This window comes from Ursus americanus, chromosome 5 (assembly GCF_024610735.1).
Source record: "Ursus americanus isolate L20-20 chromosome 5, mUrsAme1.1.p, whole genome shotgun sequence".
Lineage (NCBI taxonomy): Eukaryota > Metazoa > Chordata > Mammalia > Carnivora > Ursidae > Ursus > Ursus americanus.
In genome coordinates this window covers 60,593,319-60,608,881 of record NC_142131.1, presented here as the reverse complement: position 1 = coordinate 60,608,881, position 15,563 = coordinate 60,593,319, and the positions used below count along the sequence as shown (strand labels likewise).

At 35.1% G+C, this 15,563-nt stretch overlaps 1 protein-coding gene across 2 annotated transcripts in view; it reads right to left on the bottom strand.

Moving 5' to 3' along the window:
- Positions 1 to 15,563, bottom strand: part of FNIP1 (folliculin interacting protein 1) — a 150,579-nt gene that overhangs the window by 49,564 nt on the left and 85,452 nt on the right. Inside the window, exons 4-8 of one of the 2 annotated variants that reach the window (XM_045794778.2) lie at positions 13,547 to 13,647; positions 13,060 to 13,134; positions 7,764 to 7,855; positions 1,755 to 1,838; positions 515 to 586 (exon numbers count right to left, since the gene is read on the bottom strand). In XM_045794778.2, the coding sequence (XP_045650734.2) occupies positions 515 to 586; positions 1,755 to 1,838; positions 7,764 to 7,855; positions 13,060 to 13,134; positions 13,547 to 13,647 (424 nt within the window). The remainder of the gene's footprint in view (positions 1 to 514; positions 587 to 1,754; positions 1,839 to 7,763; positions 7,856 to 13,059; positions 13,135 to 13,546; positions 13,648 to 15,563) is intronic. The other variant, XM_045794779.2, reaches the window with a different exon arrangement.

Genomic DNA, 15,563 nt, shown 5'->3' with positions numbered 1-15,563 from the left:
TAAAGGCAGAATGTGAGGTTTACCTTTTTTTTTCTTTTTTTTTTTTTTTTTTTAATCTCTTGCATGTTTCAATAAAGGTTTGTTAGCCCATATTTTGGGAGTCCACTTTTGAAAGCAATTATATATAGCACTGATTCAAAACGCCTAAGCTTTTCTGGGCAAGAGACAGTCTGACAAGTTAAAACTCCAGTTAAGAGTAAGCAGATTAAAGCAAATGTGTTTTTTTTACTATGCTATTTAAGCTATCTCTTGAGCAGTATTTTTTACTTACATTGGCTAAGTCTAACCCAATGTCCATTCATCTAGGCCATGTTCCACCAGGCACATGTAACAGTAAACATGAAAATTTTAAATTTAAAATATTTCTTTCTGTAGTTACAATTCTCTTATAAGGCTACTATTAACACTAACAAACTGTGTATATGAAATTGGATGATAAAGGAAAAAATAAAAATCACTTTGGCTAGCAGTGATCTTATAGGAAAACTAGATTAACACATAAACCTGGTATTACCAGAGCGTGCTATGCCACTGTCTCTGTCCTCATTCAGCTCTCTTCCAGGCATGTCCATTGGGTTGCTGTGAACTGTGAATTAAGACAAAACTGTCAGTTAAAACATATAATGCTATTCAGGGTGACGTTGCTTCTTTTATATAGCAAAATGAAATCATGCTCATCTCATTGCATTCCTTTATTTTTTTCAATAGCATGGCACAAACCCAACACCAAGAGCTATTATTCAGTTGAACAAGCTTTGAGATCTCGGTGAAGACTGACATATAATATGAAAATAGGATATAATATCTAAAAAAGCAGGGGATCACTAAAGAAAGGTACTCACAATGCACTACTAAATTACTAAAAAGCATGCTACTGAACAATAAGAATGATTCCTGGAGGTAAATAATGGGTATATAATGGTTTACTATTCTGCAATATGAAGGTATGTTTAAAAATTCCTCAAAATAAAAATTTTAAGAAAACACTTTGAAAAGTATGATCCAAATTAAATTATGGGTTTTTTTTAGAAAGGTTAATTCTAGCTGACACAATGGCTAATAATAAAATTTGCCCATTTTTCATATTTTTCAAATATTCTGTAATAAATATGTATTATTCCTATGTCATATTTGTAAGGAAAATAAATATTAATTAAAACAAAAGTTAGATACAATTCCCTGGATATAGAGGCATAAATACACTCTACAATCATCAATTTAATTATATAAACAAATACACTCACATATGCCTTTTACAGGTCAATATAATGGTGCTTGTTCATCTAAATCTTAGCTCCAAGAGAAATCGTTCTTAAGAAATAACACAGATAAGAAATTTTAAAATAATAACAGAGGACATTTTCTGCAATTGGTGAACTATGAGTACATGAAAGCTACTCAGCCATGGAAACAAGAGAGTGTCACATAAGAAATTCTAGCTGGTATTATAAGAAATAATGCTCATACTAAAATCTGGTTTAGGATTCTAAAGTTAAAATCATTATTTTATAATGAGATCATAACAAACTGAAATTTCATGAAAATGTCAATTCTACTGATAACTGAAAATTTCTGGAAAGTTTTAAGAACAAACTCAGTAGAAAGGAATTAAGTTCTTACACTTGCTAAACAACGTTTTCTTTAACCACACCCTCCCCAAATGCATTCATCTACTCTCTTGTTTCCACAGCTTAACTACAGATTCTAGCCACTGGAGCACACCAACTAGTCTACCCACACAGCACATCGCAAACCTGCAAAGAAAGAGGCACTCCTGATCAGGCGGAGCGGACCCTGTTCAGAGAATGCCCGCCTGGGGCTGCAGAACTGTGAAAGACCTACATGGCAAAAATGTAAAATACATATGAAAGAGGGCTGTTAGAGAAGCCACAAAGCGACAGGAATAAAGGGTGAGCTTAGGCAGCACAAATGCAGACCAACAGATATGGATGGAAACTTTTCAAACTAAATAAGAGTAATTCAAGCTGGCTTCCCTTCTTTGAAACAGGATGGTTTCCCTCTGGTCATAGCTTATGTCAAACAACAATTTCATGCCTATTTACTAATAAATCTGTATATAATAATAAAAATAACCTTCTACTATAAAAGGTAAGTTATTTTAAATGTTCAATCCTTTCTAACCTAAAACAATGCTTTTAAAGATTCAAAAAAAGCACAGTAATGTTATCTAAATAATTTGACATTTGCCGAATAAATTTATCTTTTAAAAAGTCAGGGTTGTTTTGGGTTTTTTTTTTTTTTTTTCAAGATTGTATTTATTTGAGAGAACCTGTCTGCGAGAGAGCACGAGAGAGAGAGAGCCCGTGCATGAGAGAGAAAGCATGAGCTGGGTGTGGGGGGCAGAAGCAGAGGGAGAGGGAGAAGCAGGCTCCCGCCTGACCAGGGAGCCCAATGTGGGGCTCAATCCCAGGACTCTGGAACCATGACCTGAGCTGAAGGCAGACGCTTAACCAACTGAACCACCCAGGCACCCCAAAAAGTCAGTTTTAAGATTATAGCATTCTCCTGCCCCTGGAGTAAAGAGAAAACCACCTAAGTGCTTGGCTGAGAAAAGAGAATACAACATATAACAAAGAGTAGAAAAAGGATCTACTGACAAATGGGTATGAAACTTGGTTTTTCTAACCTGGTGAAGTTACAAAGTAACTAAACTTTGGAAGAAACCAAAGTTCCTAAACCAAAGATCAGCCACAACAGAAGCAGGAACACCAACGCACCCATCAGGGCCAGACTCCCAGCTGTCCAGAAAATACAGCTGCCACACACTGGACCAAATGCAGTCTGAAGACCCAAAGGGGCAACACACAGCCTAGAAGCAAGCAGCTGGGTTGCCTGCTATGCTTAATCGAGATGGCCTAAAGAGCCACCTAGGAGATTACCTAGGATAGAATAGGGGGCTTTCTGTTTTAACAAGTGACAATTGTATTTTTCAAATTGCTAATGGCTATTTTTCTATAACAAGAATTTCTAAAATTATAGCGCATTTGCAACAATCCTTCTGTGTTTTAACTGTTCAGCTCTTTCTTCAATTCTCTCTAGCTACTTCAAAATTTATCTACTCTCTTTAAACTCCTTTCCTACCTACCTCCTTCCTTACTTTCAGGATATGTACGACTGTCTCCCACATATGCATGTGTGCACACAAACAGAATTCACCAGATAGGAACTCTCCCGTTTCCTACCACCTTCTCTTCAAACTTAATCAAATTCTGGCCCACCTTGCCTCCTTCCTGCTAGAGCTAGGGACCCACCCCCTCCCTCCCTTCCAAAGCTAATTCTATGTCAGCTAGGACCTTCAAAAATCTCACTTTACCACTTTAATCTCCAACCTTACCCTCCTTAGCCTCCTATTCCATCAACATTTAAACACGGTCAAAACTAGTGGCACCTGCGTGGCTCAGTTAGTTAAGCCTCCGACTCCTGATTTCGGCTCAGGTGATGATCTCAGGGTTGTGAGATGGAGCCCCGCGTCAGGCTCCGCGCTGAACATGGAGCCTCTTAAGATTGTCTCTCTCCCTGCCCCTCTCCCCTTCTCAAAAAAAAAAAACAAAAAAATTTTAAAAAGCACAGTCAAAACTACTCTCTCCATATACCCAAGACTATATGGTTCAATAATTCTTAAAATGTGGTCTAAAGACTCCTTGGGGTCCTTAATATCCTTTCAGGGGTCTGTATAAACTGTATTTTCCTAATACACTTCAACCAAAACAACATATTACGAGAGAATGAACGCAGAAGCAGATATGAGGATTAAGTTGTATTCTATTAAGCCAGAAATGAAGGAGTTTTGCAAAAATGTAGAACAATGCCACTCTCCTCATTAAGTTTTTTTCGTGGAAAACAGTCATTTCATAACATGCTATTTTATATTAACATGAATAAAGTTGTTTTTTTAATGAATTAATAAGTGTTTTAAAATTTTGTTTTAATATTTCATACATTATACATCAATAAAGGTAACCCACATAAACAAAAGCTCTCTGTGTTCCTCAATAATTTCTATGTGTGTAAAGGGGTCCTGAGACCAAAAAGAACCACCACTTAAATCTTGGAAAAAAAAGAATGACCTCTGAGTCTCTCCTCAACTCTGGCTTCTATTCTCCCCACTGAAACCACTCACATAGGCCACCAAAAGGCTTCCTACTGATTAATGCAGTCCATACTCTTATATTACCTTATTATATATTCGACGTTGACTAAATTACACTTTCAACAGTTCCCAATGATTAAACACTAGGTTTTTTACCTTAATCCTCTTTATGTGCTTCTCTTCACCTACTCCTTCCTTCTTTAAGCCAGCATTCCCCAGGATTCTATCCTCAACAATCTTTCCTTCTCATTCTTTAACATTTCCTAGGTCACCTCATTCATTCTTATGCTTTCATTTATCATTTACAAGCTAATGCTTCCAAATCCATGGTAGATACAGCTAACTGTCCAACAAAGAACTGTGTTCTCCCTTCTCTTTTATCAAGTAGTTTCTGGGATCTTATTTCTCAAATCCCTTTATATATAGGTGAAGCCATGTGATTAGTTACCACTAATGGAATGTGAACAAAACTGATATATGTCACATTCAGACTGAGATTGGTTATGAAATGGATGTGTCTTTTCCATACTCAGTTCCTTTCCACTGGCTTCGTGCAGCTGAGCACAACCTTGGAAACCAAATGATGAAGAAGGTAGAGCTCCAAGAAGGAAGGAGATTGGACCTCTGAAACACTGCTTGGAGAAGAATTGTTAATCAATGGGGAATACCGTTTTGAAACTCACATGACTGAAAAAAAAAAAAACCCTCTATTGCTTTAAAATTATTATATGTTCACTAATTTTTATGTTATAGCAACTACTGCTACATCTACTAACAAACTATAATGGATATCTTTACTTGAATAACCAACCAATACTTCCATTCCAACATACATAAACCTAAAATCACCAGTTCCTAACTTCTTCTGTTCCTTCCAATGAATGGCACCAATATGCAAGCAATTATATAACCAGCGGCAAAGTGCCACACTTGATTCCTCCTTTCTCCTCTCTTCTTCCATCTAATTACCAAGCCCTGTCCACTCTATTTCCCATACTGAACCTCTCAACAACTCTCTGTCCTCACTGACACAGTCTTATTCTAGGTTTCCATTATCTGTCACTTGGATTATCAGAAGGACCCTTCTAATACAGATCTTTTCCTCAATCCCACTGGTTCACTTGAATCCTTTCCCACTGCAATCAGAATACTCTTTTGCAGATATAAAGCTAATCTGATCATATTTCTCTATTCTGACAACTCCTCTGTGGTTGCCTTCAGAATGTACCACAAAGATCTCCCGCTATAAGGAGTGTGTATAATTGACTAAATACCCTAAGCTGATGTGTTCTGACACCTATTGTGATGTTTATGCAAGGCCACATATCCCATAGGCTGCTCCTAGCCAGTGACTGATCACAGAGGAATAGTAAGGCAGGCACAATAACACATGTGACAAAGAACTCTGACTTAGTCAAAGACTTGTCAATGGCCTTACCAAACCTTCCATGGGTTGCATGGTAGGATAGGACACTTCCATTCAATCTTCTATTTCTCTCTCTCATTTGGAGTCAGACTTGCATCACAATGTGAGGGCTCTCTTGACCTTTCCCAGCTCCCTCCCTCCTCATTTTCTCTCACATTGTCATTTCTCCTAATATTATCCTTGCATGTTTAATCGTGTCTTGGCACCAGTTAAAAAACAGGTAGAGGACCCAAACTAACACACCTTCACTGTTACCTAACTGCTTAAAGCCTAAGTTCAAATTCCTCACTATGGCCCGAAGTCCCTTTGTCATCAACCTCCTATTCACTTTTTTATTTCTTTTAACTTTCTTTACTCCTATTCTTTGCTTCATCAACACTGATTTATTGACATTCTTTCCTCACGTTATCATCTCTTGCACCTAGGTCTGTGCACGCACTACTGCTTTTTCCTAGAATGTTTCTGTCCCCAAACACAGGGCTAATCCTTCAAGGTTAGGCTTCACTTCTTCAAGAAAGTCTGGCACTCTCCAGGACTGGATAAGGTACTCTTCTTCATTTCTATCACACCATGCTCTTTAACATGTCCAAGAATTAACTGCACTCTACTATAATTGTTGTATCACTTGTGTGATTCACACTAACTATGAATCTGTTGAGGCAGCGAGCGTCTGTGGTTAACCGCTGTACCCTCAGGGCCTAGCAGAGTGCTTGTCATCCAACAGGTGCTTGATAAGTATTTGCTGATTAACTGGGAATGTAAAGAAAATAAGAAATGGTACTCAAATATCCTTGATTCACAATTACAAACGTGCAAGTAAAAGCCACTCATTATTTAAAGTCTATACTTTGTTAAATGGATTAATTTCCTATTCTGTATTAAAACAGAGAAGATGAGTATATCTAGCATCCATAAGGTAATTTACTGTTATAAGTGATAATGGATTTGTATTACTAAAGTAGGTAGCTTTTAATTAACCTCTTGAGCTTTGAAAAGTATAAATTATAAATAAAAAAGATTCAGTTATCTCCTTGTCACATTTTTACTTTATTAAAACCAATGAAATAACTAACCATTTGTGTTATGAAAAAGCAGGACTCCTGTATTTTTCTAAAAAACGTGCAAACTTTCTTTTTTTTTAAACACTTATTTTAAGAGAGAGAGAGAAAGAGTGTGCGAGTAGGGGGTGGGGCAGAAAGAGAGAGAGAATCTCAAGCAGACTCACCACTGAGCACAGACCCCGACACAGGGCTTGATCTCACAACCCTGAGATCCTGACCTGAGCCAAAATCAAGAGTTGGATGCTTAACCAACTAAGCCACCCAGGCTCCCCAAAATGTGCAAGTTTCAAAAGTACATGCCTAACACTGTAACTAGCCCACGCTACTTGCTGAATAAATGGTTGCTCGTTTGAATGAACCTGAATTATAAAAAAAATAATACAATATTGGTTCAAGTTGGAAGAAAAATTGTTTCCTACTTACATATATAACTAATATTTATTAAAATCAATTCTAAATAAAAATTCTCACTAAATAAAGAATAAGAGAAATATTTATCCTAGTCTAATTGCTGTCCACATTCTAGCATGTTACAAATATTTACGTACCAGGAATATGGCCACCATCAATTTAGTTGAGCATCGTAGGGTAAAACAAATGACTAGAAATTTTAGGAACAGCCTGTCACTTCGGAATGCTGAACTTAAATAATAACAACAACCAACTATCCAAATTACTAACTAAGCTGTTATTTTAATAAATCTTTAAAGGAACATCAAATTTGAATATCTGCTCATCTATCTGAATTCAGGTCACAAAAATGAGCACCATTTTAAAATTACTCTTATGGTTAGGGAAGACAGAAGGGAGAAAGTGTAACACCAATCTTCTTCGGCTGAAATATTCAAAAAAGCTGGTAAAAACTTTTTATATCGATGACAGTGACTTTCAAAGATACATCAAACTTAAAAACAAAAAACAAACCAGATATATCTTCAGCAGTTCTTTTTCAAATACAAAATAAGTATTATGTTCAAATATACAAAAATTATGTTTTTGAAATAATACAAATGTTATATATACTTCCAATTTGAATTCCTTTTCTATTTCTAGTATGTCAAACTCTGTGGTCTTATTAAAAAATCTACATTATTAAGAAAGAACTGCAAATCCTTGTTACACTGTTAACCTATTTAAAACTTGTAAAACCAAAGGAACCATTTACCTATATTTCCAAGTAGTCCATTAATAACTGTGTTATTATCAGCCTTTAATGTACTGTTGTCCTGATTGATGAATTCAAGACTGTCTTGTAGCCTAAAGGGGGAAAAGAAACAATAAATTGCAAATTCATTTTATGCTCTTTATGGCAATTCTTTGGATATCTCGATGAAATTTTAAGTATAAAACTTTTTTTTAAGTTTTAAGTATTCTTATTAGTTTATAGCACTAAATCAGGGGTTGGAAAACTACACCTTGCTGCTTGTTTTTATAAATAAAGTTTTATTGGAACATAGCCATGCTATGTATACAGCCATGTATGTATTGTATATGGCTGCTTTAATGCTACAATGGTAGGACTGGGAAACCAGACATCCTGCCTAGCCCACAAAGTCAAAAATATTTACTATTCAGACCTTTACAGAAAAAAGTTACTGACCCTAATTCAAATTGTAAAGCTTTCCCTCATATTTTGGACCTGAAATTATTTTTGAAACTTCTGGCAGAGGGGAAAAAAAAAAAAGACAAACAAGAACAAAAATCAATGTATCATTAATTCACACATTATAAATGAACTGTATCACTCCTGTTAGTAAATTATTCAAAATAACAAAAATAAAATTACTTTATGGTTTTAGTACAAAGTAGCCCTCCTAGGGATTTTAAAAACCATCAATAAAAAATTAGAAAAGATGAAGAAACTGAGAGGATCAGAGCTAGAATCAGTGATTCCAATGTAGGATCTCTAATTTCTACTTTAGTATTAAACTCTTAAAAATTAGCACTTTTAACATCGGTATTTTTTAAGCATCCATAATACTATGAAAAAACATCTCTTCCTTCCTAAAAGAAAAGTTAATAAAGAGCTGTAAGCATTAGAACCTTAGCTAATAAAAACCCTGACAGGTCTTTTTGGAACATTTACAATTAATGGAACCTTTTGAGAATTTTTCTAGTTTTGAGTAGCCTCCTTGCTACCTCCTGCTGCTTTTGACTTTGGGTAACCCCCACAGATTCTGGCTAGCCAGAGTTCTGATCTGGGCCCTGAAGTCCATCACTGGACTCCACTAACACCTCACCCTAGCCCTAGTCCTTCATTTTACTAGGTTCTGGCATGTAGCCCATGATTCTAATATCAGGCCTGCCTTTGTTTCAGCTTCACTTTTCTAATCTTGGCATTAATACCTTGTGGTAATCTTGTGCCCCACCGTGGGTGACCTAGGCCATTCCTGATTGCAGAGTTAACTCTGCAAGGGATCTGAAAACTGAAGAGCACAACATACAGTCGCTAACTCAGCACGGCACTACAAAATGGAAAATCAATACCTCATCCTAACATGGGAATGTCGTCAACATTTTACTTCCAGATATAGCTTCTAGAAGCAAATTAGAGAAAGAGAAGGCACATTTCCTATTCTTCAACTAAACTCAAATGAGAAGTAATCTGGACTCCATACAGACAGCAGCTGAATGAATTAAAAAAAATAAATAACACCCAACAACATGCTGCCTACAAGAGACTCAGTTCAGCTTTAAGGATACATATAGGCTCAATGTGAAGGAATAGAAAAAGATAATCCACGTAAATGGAAATCAAAAAAGAGCAGAGATAGCTATACTTACATCAGAAAAAATAGATTTCAAGCCAAAAACAGTAACAAGAGACAAAAATGATCATATAAAAAGAGGAGCAATTCATCGAGAAGACATGGCATGTAACAATCAAAACTACAAATGCACTCAACATCAGAGCACCTAAACATACTAAGCAAATACTAACATCTAGAGAGACAACAATGCAATAATTAGTAGAGGACTTAAACATTCTACTTTCAACAATGAATAATAGATCATTCAGACAGAAAGTCAACAAAGAAATGTTGGACTTGAACCATACCTTAGGCCAAATGGAACTAACAGATATATACGTATATAATATAGCCAAGAGTAGCAGAATACCATTCTTCTCAAGTGGACATGGAATATTTTCTTATACAGATCACGCAGTAGGTCATGAAATAAGTTTTAGCAAATTTTAGAAGCTTGAAATCATACCAAGTATCTTTTCTGACCAGAATGGTATAATACTAAAAATCAGTAACAAAAGGAAATCTGGACAGTTCACAAATATGTGGAGATTAAACAACATGCTCCTGAACAACCAATGAGTCAAAGAAGAAATCAAAAGGCAAATCAAGAAATACTTTGAAACAAATAAAAATGGAAGCACAACATATCAAAACCTGTGAGATGTTACAAAAGCAGTTCAAAGATGGAAGTGACAGCAATAAATGTCTACAGTAAGAAGCCAAAAAGATCTCAAATAAATGACCTTGATTTATACCTCGAAATGCAAAGCCCAAAGTTAGTTAGTTAGAAGGAAATAAAGATCAATAGGAGAATAAATGAAATAGAAAAAAAAAACATTGAAGATGGATTAAACTAAGAGCTGGTTTTCTGAAGAGACAAAATCAACAAAACTTTAGCTAACTCAGAAAAGAAAGGACTCAAATAAATGAAATAAAAAATGAAAGAAGCGTTACATCTGATACCATACAAATAAAAAGGATCATGAGACTACTATAAAGTTACACACCAACAAAATGGATAACCTACAAGAAATGGATAAATTCCTAGAAATATACAACCTACCAAGAATGAATCATGAAGAAATAAAAAACCTGAACAGACTAATAATGAGTAAAGAAAATGAATCATTAATCAAAAACCTCCCAACACAGAAAAGCCAAGGAGATGAGACGGTTTCCTTGGGAAATTCCACCAAACACATAAAGAAGAATTAATGCCAATTCTACTCAAACTGTTCCAAAAATCAAAGAAGGAACACTCCCAAACTCATCTTACAAGGCCAGCATTACTCTGACACCAAGGCCAGATAAGGACATTATAAGAAAAGAAAATTACAGATCACTTCTTCTGATTATTATAGATGTAAAAATTCTCCACAAAATATTAGCAAACCAAATTCAACAGAACATTAAAAGGATAATTCAACATGATCAAGTGGGATTTATCACTGGGCTGCAAGGATGCTTCAATATACACAAGACAATAAATGAAAATTACCACATTAAAAGAATGAAAGATAAAAATCATATGATCATGTCAACAGATGCAGAAAAAGGATATGACCAGGGTGCCTGCGTGGCTGAGTTGGTTATGTGTCTGCCTTTGGCTCGGGTCATGATCCCGGGGTCCTGGGACAGAGCCCCACATCAGGCTCCCTGCTCTGCGGGGAAGCTGCTTCTCCCTCTCCTCCCCACTTGTGCTCTCTGTCACTATCTGTTTCTCTCTCAAATAAATAAATAAAAATCTTTAAAAAGAAAGGAAGAAAGCAAGAAAGAACAAGCATATGACAAAATACAACATCTTTCCCTGAAAAAAACTCTCAAAAAAGTAGACTGGAAGACCAAATATTGTTAAAATGTCCCTATTACCCAAAATCATCTATAGATTCAATGAAAGTCTTATTAAAATTCCAGTGGCATTTTTCATAGAAATAAGAAAACAATCCTAAAAATTGTATGGAGCTATGAAAGACCCTGAATAGCCAAAGCAATCCTGAGAAAAACTATACTACAAAGCTAATGTAATCAAAACAGTATAGTACTGCCATAAAAACAGATACACAAACCAATGGAACAAAATTCAAGGGCCCAGAAAAAAACCCTGCATATACAGTCAACTAATATTTGATAAGGGACTCAAGAACATTTAACTGGGAAAGGATAGTGCCTTCAATAAATAATGATGGGAAAACTGGATAACCACATGCAGATGAATGAAATTAGAACCCTATCTTACATCACTCACAAAAATGAACTCAAAATTGATTAAAGACATAAACAAAAGATCCCAAAACTGCAAATCTCCTAGAAGAAACCACGGGGAAAAAGGTCTTCGACATTGGTCATGGCAGCAGTTTCCTAGATATGACGCAAACAGCACAAGCAACATAAGCAAAAATAAGTAAATGGGAATACATCATACTAAAAGGCCTCTACAAAGCAAATAACCGACAAAATGAAAGGCAACCTATGGAATAAAAAAATATTTGCAAATCCTTTATCTGATAAAGGGTTAATATCCAAAATATATAAATAATTCATACAAATCAATAGCAAAAACCAAACAACCTGACTAAAAAATTAATACTTCCTCTGAATATTCAGAAGAACTGAACAATTTTCCAAGGAAGACATGCAAATGTACATGAAGAGGTGCTCACATCACTAATCATCAGGGAAATGCAAATCAAACCATAACAAGGTATTACCTTTTATAATAGCTAACATCAAAAAGACAAGTGATTATCAAGTGGTGGACAGGGTATCGAGAAAAGGGAACCCTTGTGCACTGTTGGTGGGAATATAAATTGATGCAGCCACTGTGAAAACAGAATGAAGGTTCTTCAAAAAATTAAAAATAGAACTACCATATGATCCAGGAATCCCACTTTTGGATATATATCCAAAGAAACTGAAATGAGGATCTCACAGAGATATCTGCACTCCCAGGTGTTCACTGTGGCACTAGTGACAACCATCAATAAATGGAGACAAACTGTCCATCAACAGATGAATGGATAAAATATCACACACACACACACACACACACACACACACACACAGGACTATTATTTGGCCATGAGAAAAGGGAATCCTGCCATTTGTGACAATTTGAATGAACCTTAAGGGCATTATGCTAAGCGAAATAAGTTAGAGACAAACACTGTATGGTATTACTTATATGTGCAATATACAAAATTGAACAGAGAGGAACAGAAAGCATGGTGGTGGTTACCAGGGGTTGAGAGTGGGGGAAATGGGGAGATAACAGTCAAAGGGTACAAACATCAGTTATAGGATTAATAAGTTCTGAGATCTAATGTATAGCATGCTGACTATAGCTAATAATACTGTTATTTTATATACTTGAAAGTTGCTAACAGAGTAAATCTTAACTTTTCTCACCACAAAAAAAGAAATGGTAATTTTGACAGGATGAAGGTGTTAGTTAGCGAATGCTATGGTGATAATCATTTTGCAATATATAAATGTATCAAGTAAATGTGTTATACAAATTAAATTTACATAATGTTGGATGTCAATTATAGCTCAGTAAAGCTAGAGGAAAAAAAAACTGGCCTCCATAAACTTTCAAACTTAGGGGATGGAAGAAAATCTCAATTTAAGATGCAACCCTGAGAAGAGTCTGTTAGTTTTCACACTTTGCACATCCTAAATAATTCATTTCGCCCAGCATTCATAATCACTTACGTATTGAGACTTCCGCAGATACTGCTGCCAGTCCGTGCAGTAAAAACTTTGCTGAGCATAAGCTGTGGAGGGGAACTACGAAGAAAAAGGGACAGAGAAAGAGATCAAAACTAAAACATAAAGAACTTCTCAATTTATTACAAATAAAAATGTATATGGGCATCTGGGTGGCTTAGTTGGTTACGTGCCCGACTCTTGATTTTGGCTCAGGTCCTGCTCTCAGGGTTGTGAGATTAAGCCCCGTGTCAGGCTGCACACTGGGCATGGATTCTCTCTCTCCGTCTCCCTGCTCCCATCCCCACCCCCCAAAAAAGGTATAAATCACAAAGATTTCACTGCATAGTTACAACAGTCATGAAGTAGCATAAACCCCACAAAACACCATAAATTTGACTTGCTCAATCTGTGTGAAGACTAGAGGAAATTCTCTCATCTTCAGAAGTTACATGTTCTAAAAGGGATTATGAAAAATCAGAAAAGCCCTCACCGTATCTGATGAATTTTTAAGGTAGACCCTTTATAGCTCATTGCTACTGAGCCAAACATCATCTCTCCAAGCATATTGGCATCAGAAGAGCACCGAGAACCCTAAAAAATAACCATAACATTAATAAAACTGTAAAATTTAAAACCTATTTCAAATACTGAATTTTACTGAAAAGTCCTTTGCTGCAATTATTCTATATAATTCTACACACATTTTGAAAAAGTGACTCTACACTGTATATACACTGTTCTACAGCTTGATTTTCTTCGTTTTACAATGTGTTACAGATCTAACCATATTGTTATACAAAGACTCCTTTTGAAGAGCTTTATAGTATTCTACTGTATGAAAACCCCACAGCTCCCCTTACTGATGGCCATCTAGGTTACTTCCAGGTTTTTGCTATTATAATAATGTTTAATGCTTAAACGAACATTGTTAACCACGTCTTGTCATATGCAATGCTTCTCCAGGACAGAAAATAAGAAAGAGAATTCACTGAACATGCAGAACAATTTTTACCACTCCCACCATGCAAAAGAGATATCTATAAACATGGTAATTTATATCTATTTTGTATTGTTTAAAAGGACTTATTTAAAACACTAGAATGTCTTGTTCTCAAAGAACCAATTAAAAGTTACTCCTTTCCATTATTCTTTGAATGTCTTTAGTTGTCATCATAGGAGTCAGAAAAAAGGTAAAATTGAACTCATCCATTTGGTTACAAATTAGATACTGTAGTAAATATCACTAATTACCCACAAAATATCTTATTCCTTATTTTTTGAAGTCTAATTTGTTTCAGGGCAGCAATGTGCCCAATTTAAAAAAAAAAAAAAATGCATTTCCCAGCCTCCCTTGTAGACGAATTGAGAGTTGGTTTCTACATCCAAAAAGTTAAACTAATGGTTGGAGTATCACCTTTCAGAACTTACGCATTTATATCCATTCAACAAAGGCCTGGTCAATGAGATATAAATAGAAGTCACTGGAGATGGAGATGTCATATTAGGACCACAAGGCAACAATTACACATTAACTCAACTAAGTAGAAAGATAAGGATGCCTTGGTTTCTAAAGCCATCTTGAAACCCATGTATCATACTTAGACGGCCTTTCAGACTTCTTGTCATGTGAACAAAATAAGCTCTAGGAACAATGCAATTCCTAACTTACATAGTTATATAATAAGATGAGTGATGAGGAAGAGGACCAAAATAACTATCTAAGATAGAAATTGAGTATTAGTCACAAATTTCATTAAGCCATTTCACCATAAAAAATAAAAAATTAGGAGTTTTAACAAAATATTTAAAAGACTCTTCCTATGATAACAAAGAGTTGAAGACCCCCATTTTACATGTGAAGGCATATCTGCATACTATTTTTATTTTTACATGATTCTTCTACTCTTCTGCTTATTTAATGCCCACCTGGGTTAAAAAAAAAATTTATATATTTACATTTGCTAGCTTTCTTAAAAAAGCATCTTCAAATAGCAATCTATTTCATTATATATAACTATTTTGTATTAATTTTTATATATATTCATTTACACATTATTTTTTCTCTCTTAGGTAGTGTAGTACTGATTTTGTTTTAATAAAGACACAAAGCTAATGAAAAAAAAATCACTTCTGATATACCTAGTTATTAAAATAACTCATCTAGGGATGTGATTAAGAAAAAATTTTTATTTCAAAACACAAAGATATGGGTACTAAGAACAACATTTTAGAAACAGAGATGAATAATTCTTTTAATGATCAAGTGCAAAGGTTTTTTTTTTAAACATCAATGTCAATCTTCAAAATCATTATGAATTCAAATATCAAAGCATTTACAGATTTTACTACTAAAACTGGGAAAAGAGTCCTCAGAAAGCAAAATATAATAAAAATAAATTCGTGTTTAAATTTTATTAGACCATCTAGTTTGCCAGTAAAGGTTACCCTTGCCTGCTCTAGTACATATCAAATAGTTATCATGAATGTCACTGGCATGTTATATATAA